At 39.1% G+C, this 18980-nt stretch overlaps 1 protein-coding gene across 4 annotated transcripts in view; it reads left to right on the top strand.

The window, feature by feature from the left end:
* Nucleotides 1–18980, top strand: part of ARHGEF28 (Rho guanine nucleotide exchange factor 28) — a 314786-nt gene that overhangs the window by 234636 nt on the left and 61170 nt on the right. For all 4 annotated transcript variants that reach the window (XM_031003474.3, XM_031003473.3, XM_031003475.3 and 1 more), the window contains 6 exons: nt 3251–3306; nt 4396–4444; nt 6309–6453; nt 6533–6660; nt 8504–8644; nt 11422–11669. In XM_031003474.3, the coding sequence (XP_030859334.3) occupies nt 3251–3306; nt 4396–4444; nt 6309–6453; nt 6533–6660; nt 8504–8644; nt 11422–11669 (767 nt within the window). The remainder of the gene's footprint in view (nt 1–3250; nt 3307–4395; nt 4445–6308; nt 6454–6532; nt 6661–8503; nt 8645–11421; nt 11670–18980) is intronic.

The raw sequence follows: 18980 nt of genomic DNA, 5'->3' as shown, positions 1-18980 counted from the left end.
ACACCCAGCTATATGTGAGATTTTAATGCTGTTTCATTTGATGCTGACATCAAATGTATTTAACTATTTGCTTTTGAACATTTAATTTTTTCCTAATTTTTTAAACAAATAATTTGGCAATGAGCATTCTTTTGCACAAATCATTGTCCACATATTTGGTAATTGCCTAAGATTAAATTCTAGAATCAGTATGAGTAGGTCAAAGTGTATATTTGATTTCCTCTTTTACCCACAACTTTTTTTAGAAGTAATTTCAAAATTTACAGTTACTTTTTGGCGGGGGGAGAGGATGGTTTAAACTTTGCTTATTCATATTAAGGTTTTTACATGGAGCAATACAAATATGACACATACAGTCTCTGCTGTTTTGGTTAAGTAATCTTTTTCCATGGGTGCATTTTTGTTTTTAATTGTGAAGGTTAATATTCCTAATCTTAAAAACAAGATATGATATAAAACAACACATAGTATTGTGTAAGTATTCAAAATTCTTGTGTAATTTTCCTCTTGTTAAAGCCTGAGTTGCTAATTTTCCACAAAATTATATTTCTATAAAATTACCCTTGCTTATAAATAAGTTTCTTGGCTATTATGTTGATGTTAGATTATCTGTTACACATAAATTTATATATCATACCTTCATTGCAGATTTAACCTTAATCAACATAAAATTATCCTTTTAACTTCATTAGATGCCTTTTGCATTTAGTTTTACTTTGTCTAAACTTAATACTCCTCCTGCTTTCCATTTGTTTGTATTTCTTTCAACTATTTCTGTGTTTTCAATTTGAGGTGCATGTCTTTAATTTAGCTAGAGGTAATCTGTAATGTAGCTGAAGGATGTTGTTATATAACAGGGTTTTTAACATTTTGCATTTAATTTTACTGCTACCAACTTATCTTTTATAGGTCCTTGCTCTTTTCCTTGATGTCTAGTTTAGCTATTCAGACCATGTGTTGTTTGCTTTTGTCTTCTCCAGGGATTTGGCAAGATACTCTCTTTTAATGTCAACTAATAGTAGCTTTAAGGCTGTGGAAGGCTAATAATTTAATACCTTTTTATTTCCCTTATGTTTACTCTCCCCCGGCCCAGCCTCTGTTAATACACTGAATTAATTATTATTCTTTTCATAAGATTATTATGTTTAATCTTTCAAGTATAATTTTCTATTTCAAAAAAAAGTTGACACTTTTATTCAGCTCTATCTCTACCTACAGTTTTTTAGATGTGGTTCTTTGTTTAGCTTGTTTTACTGCTCACTTTTGTTTCTTTAAAAAAAAAAAAAACTACAGTGAATCCTTCTTGAACTCCTAATTTTGATTCTGTCCTCAAAAGGCTAAAATAGGAGTGATCTGTTGATCTGAAACTTCATGTACCAAGAGACCTATTTTTTTTTTTTCACACAAGAAAGACAACTTAGTTAAATAAATTCTTGGACCAAAGTCTTTTCCCTTCATTGCTTTGCCAACATTGCTGCAACAGATTTGGGCATTTATTATTAAAGTGGAAAAGTCTAGGGCCAACCTGACCCTATTCCTTTGTTGATAACCCTTGTCTTCTGCCTTATGCTTGAGGACTTTTCATTTTTTAATCATATGGATATTATGAGGATATGTCTGTAGAGTAGGTGTCATTTAATTATTTTTCTTGGGAAACAGTGAGAACTTTTGATGTGTCCTTTTGGGCGCTTTTTCAGCTTTATAGAATTCTTGTCTATGGTGGCTTTGACTGTCACTGCTTCTGATCTAATTTTTCTGATCTCTTCCTTGGGTAAGTATGATCTCTGCTATCTATGTTCGTTGTATGACATCTATTTTATAATTATACCCTTCCTCTTCTCCATATTCTGGAGGGAGTCTTTCAAGTGTAATTTCATAGCTCGGCTTTGATGTCTGTGCCACACAGATTCTTCTCAGTTCAGTTCAGATTGTGCTCTTGTCTCTTTTCCTTCCTTGCGGTCCTTGCCTGTCTCATGAAGCTCCATTTTCCTCTCCTCCTGCAGGCCAAGTCTCACATCCTATTCTCCCTCCATGCCCTTTCATTCTATTTTACTGAGGCCCCCGTCTTCTGTCTCTTATCAAGAACAATTTTCAAGTATCTAAAGTTTCTTTCCTATTTCTGGATCTAGTATTCAGTGGTTGCTTCTTCTGGTGAGTTGTTGGTGTAACTTTGTTCTGTGGTATCTTAGGGTATCTACATTTTCCCTATTATTTACTCACTCTGCAATGAGGAGAGGGCTGTCTGAATCTGATGCTTATCAGCCGGGCCAATGCATAGATTAGCCTTGGGCCCTGCTTGCTGGCCACTGGCGTGTTGACTGAAATGCCTCTTCAGACCTGCAGCCTGAGGACAGTTGTAGGGCTCAGCTTCCTGCCCAGTTCTTGTTGGGTCACTGGCATTTATGCAGTGTGGCTTTGATGGACCAACATGGGATCTTCCACTCCCACAGAAGGATTCCTTCTGCATACATTTCTGATGCACCCAGGCTCCTCGGTCTATGCTACAGTGTGTGTGGGGTGGTGATGTACAGGTGGGAGGGGAAAGGACCCAAAGACAACAGCTTGGCAGCAACCAGTGCCCACACAGTGCAGCTTTCCATAAGGACAGCCTCAGTGTCTGTGTTCATGGGCAGAAAGGGGCAGGGAAAGTATTCCCTTACATTCTTCCAGTGAGATGGCATTGTTTTATGACATGTGCCCATAGTTTATGATATAAAACAATGGGCACAGGGCTAACATTTCTCATTTAATTAGACTACCTTAAACTTCTGGTTAGTAGGAATTCTTGCCAAGACCTCACAATACATTTTTTTCAGCATTGTTAAGAGTTTGTTTTCTTTCTTCTGGTTGTGATAGGCATTTTACCCAATGTGGGAGTGGGGAGTTACTACCAGCCAGGTGTCAGAAATCCCATGCAATGTAATGTATGTAATAGGAAGTGAGTTCTCAGGGAAACACAGAAGCATTGCAGAAGTGTATATCATTCATAACTTCAGATTTAGTAATTGATAAGATCCTGTGTATAAGGGGAGAAATATCTCCAAAGAGATTAAAATAATAGCATTCTGCTTGTGCTTGAGTGGTGAGGATACATGTGATTTAAATATTTGTCTTTCCTTCTTTAGTTTTCCAGATATTTGTAATGTTTATGTGTTTTTTTGTAATGACCACTGAAAGCATGATGTAGTCTTATTAATTTCAGACTAATGAAGTAAGATGGATGCTTTTGTATCTTTTCCCTTTATTTCAGACTGTAATGCAAATGTGCACAAAGGTTGTAAAGATGCTGCGCCTGCATGCACCAAGGTAATTGCTCAGTGATCTGTGAATATATATGTAGCATGGTTGCTTCATAGTATCTATTTGAGCTTTTACTCTTTTTTATTACCATCTAGATTTATTTCTAAAGTGATCATGATAGCGATAACATAACATATGCTCAAAGTGTATAGTTATTTGCTTAACTGTACACTGTTAGAAATGGAAGGAAAGCTCAAGTCCAGATATTTGTGTTATATGCTGTGGCTAGGTTAGGCTTTCTGTTGAGACCTGCTTGGTTTACCAGTGCAAGCCCTGGGTACCTGCAAATGAAGATCAGAGTAGTAAGTCACAAATGTCTGCAAGCCTCAAGTCACTGGAAGACCTGTGACTACACAGATTTCTGGGCCCCAATTCCAGAATTTCTGATTCCACAGATCTGAGGTAGGGCCTGAGAATGTGCATTTCTAACAAGTTTGCAGGTGATGATATTGCTGCTGGTCCTGAGACCTCAGTTTGAGAACCACTGGACTAGAAGTATGTTCTCTGTAGTTGGGAATGGGCTTGAGTAGATGAAGGTGTCTGTGATTCTATTCCTTTCTTTTCCACTCAGTAGTCATGTCACAGATGCATGTGAGTGAACATGATGATCCTTCAGGGGGAAATTTGCAGTTGCAAACCTGTGTCAATAGGAACACATATTGTGTCAGATCACAGAGTTGAGGGCTGTTTTGAAGGTGACATTTCAGTGCTACAGGTGGTTGTCTCCTATAGTCAGGAGGGATAGCAGGAGGTAGAAAGAAACAAGAAGGAGAAAGCCAGCATTGATAGGAACTTTCAGCCTGGGTCTGGACACCTGAGCTGGAGACCTCTGGTTTCTGTTCCCCTGAGGCTTTTAATGAAGCCAGGAGTGTTCAGGAGGCGCATGTTCACAAGGCCCCTTCATTATAACTTGCACATTTTATTATCACGTTTGACTCTTCATTGCATTTAATGTCTTTTGCTTTGAATTCCTCTTGGAAATAAAATAACAAAAATGATATAGATAAGAATTCTGTTCTGTGTAACTATGTGGATATTCTTATAGTCTAATGATACTTTGATCTTACTTTATGTGTTTCTAATATTCTTTACCAGAAATTACAAGAGAAATATAGCAAGAACAAACCACAGACCATCCTTGGAAGTAAGTGATGTAGAAAACAACAAGAACTTTTAAAAATTTAATACATACTACACATTTTTCCATTATAAAAAGTTCTCCTTTTGTTTTCTCATTTATCCAGTCATTTCTTCTTTCATAACATATGCTTGGCATGATTTTTAGTTCTATAAAGTCGTCAAGAAAGCTATCAACTTCTAGGTCAACCTAAGAACTTTTGTGTTGTATGTACCATATGATCTTTTACATTAGAGAGGGCTATAAGGAGAAGGTATTAACATGTTGCTTCAATTCTAAGATGCTGTCTAGTGGAATATGCTCTGCTGAAGTATTAATAATCCTTCAAGGAAAAGAGAAATACTACATGAAATGTACCTTACTTTGTTTTCCTAGCAGTAGCATAGTATAGTAATATTGCAGTAATATATTTGTCTATACAAATACACACCACATTCTTCTTAAGAATCGCCATGTTTGATGGAAAAAGTCTTCAGATTTGGAGTCTATAGATTCTTATCAGTTTCTGTTGTCCATTATTATAGTTACCTGGTGTTTAATTAGCTGTGCTTGAGGCTGTGATCTCATTAGCACCTTCAGAATGACCGTGAAATTTCAAGGCATACTGGAGTTTGGTTTGCGTATTTTAAAATTTGGTGGCTCTGTTTTTCCTGAAGTGTATAGTGCTGAAATTTAAGCAGTTTCTCTTTAAAATAATTGGTGCCCTCTGACAGTTCTTTACATTGCATACAAGAACCAATCATGCCAATGTCTCCTAAATTTGAAAATCTCTTGCTTTATTGTGAGAGATTTTGCGACGCCTTCTGCCTAAAGTTGTGTTGCTTGACGTGTGGCAGGAATTTTAAGTGCATGGTAACTTTTCATTTCCATGTAACAAAGTGTGACTGATATTTTAAAACCACTTTAATCAGGGGACAATTATGCATGCAGATTTGTGGCAACATGCTATTGGGTGTAATGTTATATTAGGTTAAGTTGGTGCAGGTAGTAACAACTGTCACATCACTCTCTTGCCTTGACCCCAAAAGTCTCTTTGATGATGTCAGTTATAAGGGGCTTCTCATTTTCATAGGGTTAAATGTGAAAATAAATAGTATCTTAGAATTGATGAAATACCACATATTACTCCTCTTCACATGGGAGTCATCAGAACAAATTTAACTTATGCATGTGTAAAATGCTTTGTAATGTCTGGGATCTTCCTTTTGCTTGAGAATGTATATGCTACACAGCTATAATATGGGACCGAAATGTCTTCTGAGTCATTTATAGTACACATCAAATGTAAATGCATCTGTGCCCAGAATATTTTAGAACTGATCAGAAAAACACAGAAGCCCTATTTAGTTTTCCATGTGTGAGAGAGAATAGCCCAGCTTGGCTTGCAGGCTTCATTTGCCTGAGATCCTTATACCATGAAGAATAGGCTCTCCAGCATCATTCCATTCCATTGACGTGTTCTCTGTGTGTGGATGCTTGTTTATACACACAATATGCATTCAGTAACAGTACTAATAACACCTTGCAACTATTTAAAGCTGGCTGTAAGGAGTACAAGCAGTGATTTATGGGAAAGCTGGCGCAGTATTTCCCCATTCCATTGTCTTGTTTGTTTGTGCAATCCCAAACACCCACAGTCTCCAAGTGGAGATGCGGAAGCAGGCCTGCAGCATGGGTGTCAGGAGGGTGTACAATGAAAGGGACACTAGGAGCAAGTGTCAGGATCTAGCAGGGAGACTGGTTTTAAGGCAGAGCATGCATCAGATTACAAGTAGTCATTGCAGGGTTTAGCTTTCTGGCTTTTAAGTGACTACTTTTACTTGTAATTACTGACCTGGAAACCACATGAAGCATCTGTTCTGATTTCCAGATTCTTCATTTAGAGACATCCCACAGCCTGGTCTCTCCTTGCACCCTTCTTCCTCCATGCCTGTTGGATTGCCGACTGGAAGGAGGGAGACTGTGGGACAGGTCCATCCGTTGTCCAGAAGTGTTCCAGGCACCACCTTGGAAAGGTAAGGCTGAGTGTGTTTTTACATATTAATGGCTCAGAGAGCTGCTGGGACTAACTTTGCTCCCCTCCCTCTCTCCTAGCTTCAGGAGGTCAGCCACATCCTTGGAGTCTGAGAGTGACAATAACAGCTGCAGAAGCAGGTCTCATTCTGATGAGCTGCTACAGTCCATGGGCTCTTCTCCCTCTACAGAGTCTTTCATAATGGAAGGTGAGGAGAAGACACGCTTCCATTTATTTGTGTTTTTGTTAGCATTTGCCAAAATGACATTGTCTGAAGGAAATAAGATTGAAGCATTTTTTTTCTTTTTCAAAGAAGTCTGTTTCAGGGTGTCTCTTTGGTATAGGTTCTGCTTTTTAAAAGAATGAAAATTTAGCCCCAGAGGAGAAAACCAGATAGTGACCAAGGAAATATGATGTAAATTTTAAATAGACATATTACTAAAAGAATGTCGTAAGCATAACGAAGAGAAATGAATGAAATATATTGTGTGCTTATTATTAAAAATGTTTTATAGCTATTGATGAATTATAATAGGATCCTATATCAAAAACATACTTCAGTTAGTTAAGACTGGTCTTCTTTGGATCTCTGAGATACTTACCCCATCTGTTGCCTCCTAGAGGAATAAAAACATTTTGTTTTGAGACGGAGTCTCACTCTGTTGCCCAGGCTGGAGTGCAGTGGTATGATCTCGGCTCACTGCAACCTCGAGCTCCCAGGTTCAAGCGATTCTCCTGCCACAGCCTCCCTAGTAGCTAGGAGTACAGATGTGCATCACCACCCCCAGCTAATTTTTGTATTGTTCGTAGAGATGGGGTTTCACCACATTGGCCAGGCTGGTCTTGAACTCCTGACCTCAGGTGATCCAACTGCCTCGGCCTCCCAAAGTGCCGGGATTACAGGCATGAGCCACTGTGCCCAGCCATTAAAGCATTTTTTAAAGCATATTTTATAGAGCAGGACTTAATCTAGGGAATTAGTTTTTGTATACAAGCTGCACCAGTAAGAAGGAAAAGCAAATGGAAGGAGAGTAGTGACAAGAGAGAGGAGTGGACTCTGCCCCAGGAACCTGTTTTATTTTAATCTTAAGTCTTTAAATTCATTGTCGTCTCATTTGTACTGCTCTGAGCTGGAACCTCTCTAATGAGTGCCATTTGGGTAAATAGGGTTTAGTTTTCCTGAGGAGTGTGTGTGTGTGTGGGGCGGGGGGTGGGGAACGGCGTGTATGTATGTGTGGTTTGTTTGTAATTTTATCAGAAAAATCTGCACTCATTTGTGACTCAAGTACTTACACGCTGCTTTGTGTCTTAGCAAGTCAAGGGCAAATCAAATGGATGAGTACACAATTCAGGTTTTAGTAAACAGTACAAAATAACGCGGGGCAGAAGAAATTGGTGTGTTCCAGATTCTATAGACACATTATGGACTCTGTAGGTTACCAAAAATAAAACTAAAATAGAGCAGGCCAAAACAAGCAAAAGAATCTTCAAATGTCTTTTTTCCTCCATATGAACACTCTTTTTAAATATTTGATTCTTTGCTGTCATGAAAGCTGTCTTAATTTGGACCATTTCATCAGTCCAGTTTTAAGATGTTTCAGTCTGGCTGGGCACGGTGGCTCAGGCCTGTAATCCCAGCACTTCGGGAGGCTGAGGCGGATGGATCACTTGAGGTCAGGAGTTCAAGACCAGCCTGGCCAACATGGTGAAACCCCATCTCTACCAAAAATATAAAAACTAAGCCAGGTGTGGTGGCACACGCCTGTAATCTTTGCTACTTGGGAGGCTGAGCCAGGAGAATTGCTTGAACCCGGGAGGCGGAGGTTGCAGTGAGCCGAGATCGCGCCATTGCACTCCAGTCTGGGCGACAGAGAGAGACTGTCTCAAAAAAAAAAAAAAGATGTTTCACTCCATGTTAATATGTTTTGGTTTAGTAGTTTCCATGTTCATAGCAGATTTATTTAGGGTGAGGAATCCATAGACAAATATACGAAGGTATATTTGTGCTGCATTATTGTACTTCTGGCTTTTCTTTTCTAAACACACATTAGATGTTGTGGATTCTTCTCTGTGGAGTGACCTCAGCAGTGATGCCCAGGAGTTTGAAGCAGAATCTTGGAGTCTTGTGGTGGATCCCTCATTTTGTAATAGGCAGGAGAAGGATGTCATCAAAAGACAGGATGTCATTTTTGGTAAGCGTTTCAAATATGCTCTTTGGGTGGAAGCAGTGTGGTTCAGAGAAAAGAACATGGAATTTGCAACTGTACAGAGTTGGGTAAAATCCCAGTTCTATCATTTTCTATTTACCTGATCGCAGACAAATTATTTAGATCACCTAGACCTTAGTTTCTCCATCTGTAAAATGAGTATAATATTAAAAGTAATAGCAAAAACCGCAATCGGTTTTGCAATAACCTAATAATAGTCAGGTTTTAAATATTGTTTTGAGACTGCAATGAGGCATAATATGTACCTGGCACAGAGCAAATATTATTTCCCATATTCCTTTCAAGTTTACTTAGGTTTGGCCTATATCTTACCTCTTCTGTGTAAGAACTGCAGTGAACCTTCACATATTTTAATGTAGGGCTATTGCATATGGCCTTCCAGTTTGGCTGCATACACCAGCCATTCACAGAGACCAGGTGCAGTGTGAGTAGCTGCACCTGGGTTAGGGCAGGGTTTGACTATGTGCTGCCATCCTGAGTACAGAATTCAGCTGTGGTGAGATTGTATTTTGTCATGCTATTTGGGATGAAGGCATTCTGGATTGGAGAAAGTTAAATTATAGACTTGGAAAAAATGAAACTTCAAAAAATTTCAACTACAAAGTAGATTCCAAAATGTGGTTCCAAAGATACCCTACTTTAAAGATAACACTGGGTCTTTTCACTAATCCTGTGTATGCAAACATGGGCCCCAAAGTCCATGGGCAGCGAGGATACCTTGTCATCTGCATCAGGTGGTGGTTATGGACATCAGATGAGATGGTGTATGAGTGTGCTTAGAACTCTGTCAAAAGCTGTGTAGGTGCAAGTTACTTTGGAAAGGAAGATGCTGTCCCTCTTAGTATTTCTTAAGCAATTTATATTCTACTGTCAATTTTCTTCATCTACCTCTCAATTTCATATTATTAAAAGTAATCTAACCCATTGGGTTGAATTATTACATGGTCTTTTGTGTCAGAAAGGCTTGTGTTCCAGGGCAAATTCTTTACCTTCTCTTCCTCACTGTTTCTCTTTAAAAGATAAGGAAAATCGTTCCTATTTTCTGGGTCATAATGTATTAATGGGTTAAAAGATTAAATGAAATGATACAGGTAAGTGCTTAGCATAGAGTAGGCACTAAAAACATAGGAAATAATAATTCAAAGTTGGTAGATTTCCAATTAAAGAAATTTTTATTTTTGACAAAATATTAAAGCTATATTTAGACTTGCTGACTCTCCATGGCTGATATTTAAGGTTCTTTCCCAAAACTTGCAGTAAGTTTGGAAATAATCATTAATGTACAACTAGTACTTTTGGTGCACCTGTAAATTGTGAGTTGTTATTTTCTCTCCTGATGCGTTTTAAAAATTGAGGTATAATTCACCTGCTCAAAATTCACTCCTTTACAAGTACACAATCTAGTAGTTTTTAGTATATTCACGAAGTTGTATAGCCATCAGGTCCTGTCTAATTTCAGAACATCTTCATCACTTCAAAAATCCTGTACATGTTACGAGTCACTCCCCATTTACCCCTTCCGCCAGCCTCTGGCAAACACTAATCTACTTTCTGTCTCTACAGATTTGTCTATTCTAGACATTTTATGTGAATAGTACGATATGTGGTCTTTTGTGGCTGGCTTTTGTCACCTAGCATACTGTTTTTAAGGTTCATCCTAGTTGTAATATGTATGGGTACACCATTCCTTTTTATGGATGATGAATATCCTATTTTGTTTTCCTAATCATCAATTGATGGACATTTTGGGTTTTTCCACTTTTGGGGTCATAGAGTAGTAGCTTTACGTTTAATCACTCGAGAAACTGCCAGACTGTTTTCCAAAGCAGCTATACCATTTTGCATTCCCACCAGCAATGTATGAGGGTTCCAGTTTCTCCACATCCTCACCAATACTTGTTTGTTGCTTTTTTATTATAATTAGCCTAATATGTGTGAAGTGATGTGTCATTTTGGTTTTGATTTGCATTTCCCCAATAGCTAATGGAGTTGAGCATCTTTTCATGTTCTTATTGGCCATTTGTATATCTTTTTGGAGAAACATCTGTTCAAATCCTTTGACCATTTTTGAATTGGTTATTTATTTATATTGTTGAGTTATAAGATTTTTAAAAATATACTAGATACAAGTTCCTTATCAGATAAATTATTTACAAATATTTTCTCCCATTCTGTGCATTGTCTTTTCACTTTCTTGATGATGTCCTTTGATTGATTGTCATGCATTGTTTTCCTCTGGAGAAAGTGGAATTTTGGAGACAGATTCTGCCATAGAAAGGACCTATGGTTATCTGCATTAAAGAACTTTATTTAGTTCCATTCATTTCACCAAATTAATTATGCTCCTGCTCAATGCAAAAATCAAACAAAGAAAGGAAGAAAGAAAGCCAACAAACTAAGTTGTATTTTATAGGGCATTCAGGGTGGAATAAGACCTAGTTCCTAGCTGAAGGTATCTAAAGATGCTAGCTAGTTATATTCTTGAGTTTCAGATACATTAGATTCTTGTATATTAGACTTGACATATATGTCCTCTTTAATATCTGGATAAAAGAAAATGGTTTAATATTTTAGAGTGAATGAAATGTTTAATGTTGACTTTTATATTGGAATATTCTTGATATTCCTAAACATTTCTTTTTTATTGGCGTAACATATAGTGTTGAGTTACTAATTTAGTTTAATAGCGATACTTGCTTTTTAAAGCTTGTTTAAGGCTTATGTATGCTCACACATTTCAGAGCTAATGCAAACAGAGATGCATCACATCCAGACCCTGTTCATCATGTCTGAGATCTTCAGGAAAGGCATGAAAGAAGAGCTGCAGCTGGACCACAGCACCGTGGATAAAATTTTCCCCTGTTTAGATGAGTTGCTTGAAATCCACAGGCATTTCTTCTACAGTATGAAGGAACGAAGGCAGGAATCCTGTGCTGGCAGCGACAGGAATTTTGTGATCGACCGAATTGGAGATATTTTGGTACAACAGGTAAGAAGAGCTTAAAGTCCTTGACCTTTATGATGTAAGTGGGATTTGAATCAAAATCTGCCCTTTCATCAACAAGAGTAAAAAAAATGATATTTTGAAACATTCATAGTGACATTCTGAGGATGTGTTTACCATTGTTAGATTGTAACTCCCAGTAAGGCAGGGATTCTTGGCTATTTGATTACTGCTATATTTCAGCACCTGGAACAGTGCATGATATTATAAATATTTATTGAATGAATGGGCCACTTAAGGAAAAAAAAATCAGGAATTCACCTGAATGTCACGTTTTACAGTGGCTGCAACACTTGGAAAGGCAGGGAGCTCCATCTGCAGTTGCTTTAGCATGGCTTTCCCTGGGTAGATGCTAGAATGCCATCTTCTCCAAATGTACTGTTTTTTGAAGCTGTTTCATCCTGTCATTTACAGCAAGGGAGTTCAGCTGTTGGTCTGTATGCAGAAAATGGGGGAGTTATGCTGAGTGGTATTCCATGCTATTGATGTATCACTGTTTACTCATTCACTTGTTGAAGGATATCTTCTTGTTTCCAGTTTTTAGCTCTTATAAATAAAGCTGCTATGAACACTCAGGTGCAGATTTTGGTGCAAACCTAAGCTTTCATTTTTCTGGGATAAATGCCCAGGAATGCAATTTCTGGGTTGTATGGGAGTTGTATGTTCAGTTTTGTAAGAAACTGCTAACTGTTTTCCAGAGTGGTTGTACCATTTTACATTCTCATCAACACTGTACAAGTAAAGTAATCCAGTTTCTCTACATCCTCACTAGCATCTGATATTGACACTATTTTTAATTTTGGCTATTTTAAGAGGTATAAAGTAATATCTCATTATGGTTCAAGTTGCACTTCCCTCATGGCTAATGATATTAAATATCTTTTCATGTGCTTATTTGCCATCTATATATCCCTTTCAGTGAAATTTCTGTTTATGTCTTTTGCTGATTTTCTAATTGGATTGTTTGTTTTCTTATTGATGAATATTAAGGTTTGTTAACATATTCTAGACATTGGTTCTTGTCATATATATGATTGACAAACTTTCTCTAAATCTGTAACTTGTCTTCTCATTTTCTAATTTTGATGAAGTCTAGTTTATTTTTCCTTTTAAGAATTGTGCTATTAGTTTCAAGTTTTAAAATTTATTTTTATTTTTTTATTATTATTATACTTTAAGTTTTAGGGTACATGTGCACAATGTGCAGGTTAGTTACATATGTATACATGTGCCATGCTGGTGTGCTGCACCCTTTAACTCGTCATTTAGCATTAGGTATATCTCCTAATGCTATCCCCCCCCCCTCCCCCAACCCCACAACAGTCCCCAGAGTGTAATGATCCCCTTCCGGTGTCCATGTGTTCTCATTGTTCAATTCCCACCTATGAGTGAGAACATGTGGTGTTTGGTTTTTTGTCCTTGCGATAGTTTGCTGAGAATGATGATTTCCAATTTCATCCATGTCCCTACAAAGGACATGAACTCATCATTTTTTATGGCTGCATAGTATTCCATGGTGTATATGTGCCACATTTTCTTAATCCAGTCTATCATTGTTGGACATTTGGGTTGGTTCCAAGTCTTTGCTATTGTGAATAGTGCCACAATAAACATACGTGTGTATGTGTCTTTATAGCAGCATGATTTATAGTCCTTTGGGTATATACCCAGTGATGGGATGGCTGGGTCAAATGGTATTTCTAGTTCTAGATCCCTGAGGAATCGCCACACTGACTTCCACAATGGTTGAACTAGTTTACAGTCCCACCAACAGTGTAAAAGTGTTCCCATTTCTCCACATCCTCTCCAGCACCTGTTGTTTCCTGACTTTTTAATGATTGCCTTTCTAACTGGTGTGAGATGGTATCTTGTGGTTTTGATTTGCATTTCTCTGATGGCCAGTGATGATGAGCATTTTTTCATGTGTCTTTTGGCTGCATAAATATCTTCTTTTGAGAAGTGTCTGTTCATATCCTTCACCCACTTTTTGATGGGGTTGTTTGTTTTTTTCTTGTAAATTTGTTTGAGTTCATTGTAGATTCTGGATATTAGCCCTTTGTCAGATGAGTAGGTTGCGAAAATTTTCTCCCATTTTGTAGGTTGCCTGTTCACTCTGATGGTAGTTTCTTTTGCTGTGCAGAAGCTCTTTAGTTTAATTAGATCCCATTTGTCAATTTTGGCTTTTGTTGCCATTGCTTTTGGTGTTTTAGACATGAAGTCCTTGCCCATGCCTCAGTCCTGAATGGTATTGCCTAGGTTTTCTTCTAGGGTTTTTATGGTTTTAGGTCTAACATGTAAGTCTTTAATCCATCTTGAATTAATTTTTGTATAAGGTGTAAGGAAGGGATCCAGTTTCAGCTTTCTGCATATGGCTAGCCAGTTTTCCCAGCACCATTTATTAAATAGGGAATCCTTTCCCCATTCCTTGTTTTTCTCAGGTTTGTCAAAGATCAGATAGTTGTAGATATGCGGCGTTATTTCTGAGGGCTCTGTTCTGTTCCATTGATCTATATCTCTGTTTTGGTACCAGTACCATGCTGTTTTGGTTACTGTAGCCTTGTAGTATAGTTTGAAGTCAGGTAGTGTGATGCCTCCAGCTTTGTTCTTTTGGCTTAGGATTGACTTGGCGATGCGGGCTCTTTTTTGGTTCCATATGAACTTTCAAGTAGTTTTTTCCAATTCTGTGAAGAAAGTCATTGGTAGCTTGATGTGGATGGCATTGAATCTATAAATTACCTTGAGCAGTATGGCCGTTTTCACGATATTGATTCTTCCTACCCATGAGCATGGAATGTTCTTCCATTTGTTTGTATCCTCTTTTATTTCATTGAGCAGTGGTTTGTAGTTCTCCTTGAAGAGGTCCTTCACATCCCTTGTAAGTTGGATTCCTAAGTATTTTATTCTCTTTGAAGCAATTGTGAATGGGAGTTCACTCATGATTTGGCTCTCTGTTTGTCTGTTGTTGGTGTATAAGAATGCTTGTGATTTTTGTACATTGATTTTGTATCCTGAGACTTTGCTGAAGTTGCTTATCAGCTTAAGGAGATTTTGGGCTGAGACAATGGGGTTTTCTAGATATACAATCATGTCATCTGCAAACAGGGACAATTTGACTTCCTCTTTTCCTAATTGAATACCCTTTATTTCCTTCTCCTGCCTAATTGCCCTGGCCAGAACTTCCAAAAGTATGTTGAATAGGAGTGGTGAGAGAGGGCATCCCTGTCTTGTGCCAGTTTTCAAAGGGAATGCTTCCAGTTTTTGCCCATTCAGTATGATATTGGCTGTGGGTTTGTCATAGATAGCTCTTATTATTTTGAGATACTTCCCATCAATACCTAATTTATTGAGAGTTTTTAGCATGAAGGGTTGTTGAATTTTGTCAAAGGCCTTTTCTGCATCTATTGAGATAATCGTGTGGTTTTTGTCTTTGGTTCTGTTTATATGCTGGATTACAGTTATTGATTTGCGTATATTGAACCAGCCTTGCATCCCAGGGATGAAGCCCACTTGATCATGGTGGATAAGCTTTTTGATGTGCTGCTGGATTCAGTTTGCCAGTATTTTATTGAGGATTTTTGCATCAATGTTCATCAAGGATATTGGTCTAAAATTCTCTTTTTTGGTTGTGTCTCTGCCTGGCTTTGGTATCAGGATGATGCTGATCTCATAAAATGAGTTAGGGAGGATTCCCTCTTTTTCTGTTGATTGGAATAGTTTCAGAAGGAGTGGTACCAGTTCCTCCTTGTACCTCTGGTAGAATTTGGCTGTGAATCCATCTGGTCCTGGACTCTTTTTGGTTGGTAAGCTGTTGATTATTGCCACAATTTCAGCTCCTGTTATTGGTCTATTCAGAGATTCAACTTCTTCCTGGTTTAGTCTTGGGAGAGTGTATGTGTCGAGGAATTTATCCGTTTCTCCTAGATTTTCTAGTTTATTTGCTTAGAGGTGTTGGTAGTATTCTCTGGTGGTAGTTTGTATTTCTGTGGGATCGGTGGTGATATCCCCTTTATCATTTTTTATTGCGTCTATTTGATTCTTCTCTCTTTTCTTCTTTATTAGTCTTGCTAGCGGTCTATCAATTTTGTTGATCCTTTCAAAAAACCAGCTCCTGGATTCATTAATTTTTTGAAGGGTTTTTTGCATCTCTATTTCCTTCAGTTCTGTTCTGATTTTAGTTATTTCTTGCCTTCTGCTAGCTTTTGAATGTGTTTGCTCTTGCTTTTCTAGTTCTTTTAATTGTGATGTTAGGGTGTCAATTTTGGATCTTTCCTGCTTTCTCTTGTGGGCATTTAGTGCTATGAATTTCCCTCTACACACTGCTTTGAATGTGTCCCAGAGATTCTGGTATGTTGTGTCTTTGTTCTTGTTGGTTTCAAAGAACATCTTTATTTCTGCCTTCATTTCGTTATGTACCCAGTAGTCATTCAGGAGCAGGTTGTTCAGTTTCCATGTAGTTGAGCGGTTTTGAGTGAGTTTCTTAATCCTGAGTTCTAGTTTGATTGCACTGTGGTCTGAGAGACAGTTTGTTATAATTTCTGTTCTTTTACATTTGCTGAGGAGAGCTTTACTTCCAACCGTGTGGTCAATTTTGGAATAGGTGTGGTGTGGTGTGCTGAAAAAAATGTATATTCTGTTGATTTGGGGTGGAGAGTTCTGTAGATGTCTATTAGGTCCACTTGGTGCAGAGCTGTGTTCAATTCCTGGGTATCCTTGTTAACTTTCTGTCTCGTTGATCTGTCTAATGCTGACAGTGGGGTGTCAAAGTCTCCCATTATTAATGTGTGGGAGTCTAAGTCTCTTTGTAGGTCACTCAAGACTTGCTTTATGAATCTGGGTGCTCCCGTATTGGGTGCATGTATGTTTAGGATAGTTAGCTCTTCTTGTTGAATTGATCCCTTTACCATTATGTAATGGCCTTCTTTGTCTCTTTTGATCTTTGTTGGTTTAAAGTCTGTTTTATCCAAGACTAGGATTGCAACCCTTGCCTTTTTTTTGTTTTCCATTTGCTTGGTAGATCTTCCTTCATCCTTTTATTTTGAGCCTATGTGTGTCTCTGCACGTGAGATGGGTTTCCTGAATACAGCACACTGATGGGTCTTGACTCTCTATCCAATTTGCCAGTCTGTGTCTTTTAATTGGAGCATTTAGTCCATTTACATTTAAAGTTAATATTGTTATGTGTGAATTTGATCCTGTCATTATGATGTTAGCTGGTTATTTTCCTCGTTAGTTGATGCAGTGTCTTCCTAGTCTCGATGGTCTTTACATTTTTGCATGATTTTGCAGCAGCTGGTACCGGTTGTTCCTTTCCATGTTTAGTGCTTCCTTCAGGAGCTCTTTTAGGGCAGGCCTGGTGGTGACAAAATCTCTCAGCATTTGCTTGTCTGTAAAGTATTTTATTTCTCCTTCACTTATGAAGCTTAGTTTGGCTGGATATGAAATTCTAGGTTGAAAATTCTTTTCTTTAAGAATGTTGAATATTGGCCCCCACTCTCTTCTGTCTTGTAGAGTTTCTGCCGAGAGATCCGCTGTTAGTCTGATGGGCTTCCCTTTGGGGGTAACCCGACCTTTCTCTCTGGCTGCCCTTAACATTTTTTCCTTCATTTCAACTTTGGTGAATCTGACAATTATGTGTCTTGGAGTTGCTCTTCTCGAGGAGTACCTTTGTGGCATTCTCTGTATTTCCTGAATCTGAATGTTGGTTTGCCTTGCTAGATTGGGGAAGTTCTCCTGGATAATATCCTGCAGAGTGTTTTCCAACTTGGTCCCATTCTCCCCGTCACTTTCAGGTACACCAATCAGACGCAGATTTGGTCTTTTCACATAGTCTCGTATTTCTTGAAGGCTTTGTTCATTTCTTTTTACTCTTTTTTCTCTAAACTTCCCTTCTTGCTTCATTTCATTCATTTCATCTTCTATCACTGATACCCTTCCTTCCAGCTGATCGCATCGGCTCCTGAGGCTTCTGCATTCTTCATGTAGTTCTTGAGCCTTGGCTTTCAGCTCCATCAGCTCCTTTAAGCACTTCTCTGTATTGGTTATTCTAGTTATACATTCGTCTAAATTTTTTTCAAAGTTTTCAACTTCTTTGCCTTTGGTTTGAATTTCCTCCTGTGGCTCAGAGTAGTTTGATCATCTGGAGCCTTCTTCTGTCGACTCGTCAAAGTCATTCTCCGTCCAGCTTTGTTTCGTTGCTGGTGAGGAACTGCATTCCTTTGGAGGAGGAGAGGCGCTCTGCTTTTTAGAGTTTCCAGTTTTTCTGCTCTGTTTTTTCTCCATCTTTGTGGTTTTATCTACTTTTGGTCTTTGATGATGGTGATGTACAGATGGGTTTTTGGTGTGGACGTCCTTTCTGTTTGTTAGTTTTCCTTCTAACAGACAGGACCCTCAGCTGCAGGTCTGTTGGAGTTTGCTAGAGGTCCACTCCAGACCCTGTTTGCCTGGGTATCAGCAGCGGTGTCTGCAGAAATGCGGATTTTTGTGAACCGCGAATGCTGCTGTCTGATAGTTCCTCTAGAAGTTTTGTCTCAGAGGAGTACCCTGCCATGTGAGGTGTCAGTCTGCCCCTACTGGGGGGTGCCTCCCAGTTAGGCTGCTCGGGGGTCAGGGGTCAGGGACCCACTTGAGGAGGCAGTCTTGCCCGTTCTCAGATCTCCAGCTGCGTGCTGGGAGAACCACTGCTGTCTTCAAAGCTGTCAGACAAGGACATTTAAGTCTGCAGAGTTACTGCTGTCTTTTTGTTTGTCTGTGCCCTGCCCCCAGCGGTGGAACCTACAGAGGCAGGCAGGCCTCCTTGAGCTGTGGTGGGCTCTACCCAGTTGGAGCTTCCCCGCTGCTTTGTTTACCTAAGCGAGCCTGGGCAATGGCGGGCGCCCCTCCCCCAGCCTCGCTGCCGACTTGCAGTTTGATCTCAGACTGCTGTGCTAGCAATCAGCGAGTCTCCATGGGCGTAGGACCCTCCGAGCCAGGTGTGGGATATAATATCCTGGTGCACCGTTTCCTAAGCCCGTCGGAAAAGCGCAGTATTCTGGTGGGAGTGACCCAATTTTCCAGGTGCCGTCTGTCACTCCTTTCCTTGACCAGGAAAGGGAGCTCCCTGACCCTTTGCACTTCCCAAGTGAGGCAATGCCTCGCCCTGCTTCGGCTCACGCATGGTGTGCTGTACCCACTGTCCTGTGCCCACTGTCTGGCACTCCCTAGTGAGATGAACCCGGTACCTCAGATGGAAATGCAGAAATCACCCGTCTTCTGCGTTGCTCACGCTGGGAGCTGTAGACCGGAGCTGTTCCTATTCGG

Source organism: Gorilla gorilla, chromosome 19 (genome assembly GCF_029281585.2).
Source record: "Gorilla gorilla gorilla isolate KB3781 chromosome 19, NHGRI_mGorGor1-v2.1_pri, whole genome shotgun sequence".
Lineage (NCBI taxonomy): Eukaryota > Metazoa > Chordata > Mammalia > Primates > Hominidae > Gorilla > Gorilla gorilla.
The sequence above is the reverse complement of the archived record's forward strand: the minus strand, read 5'-3'. Positions and strand labels throughout refer to the sequence as shown.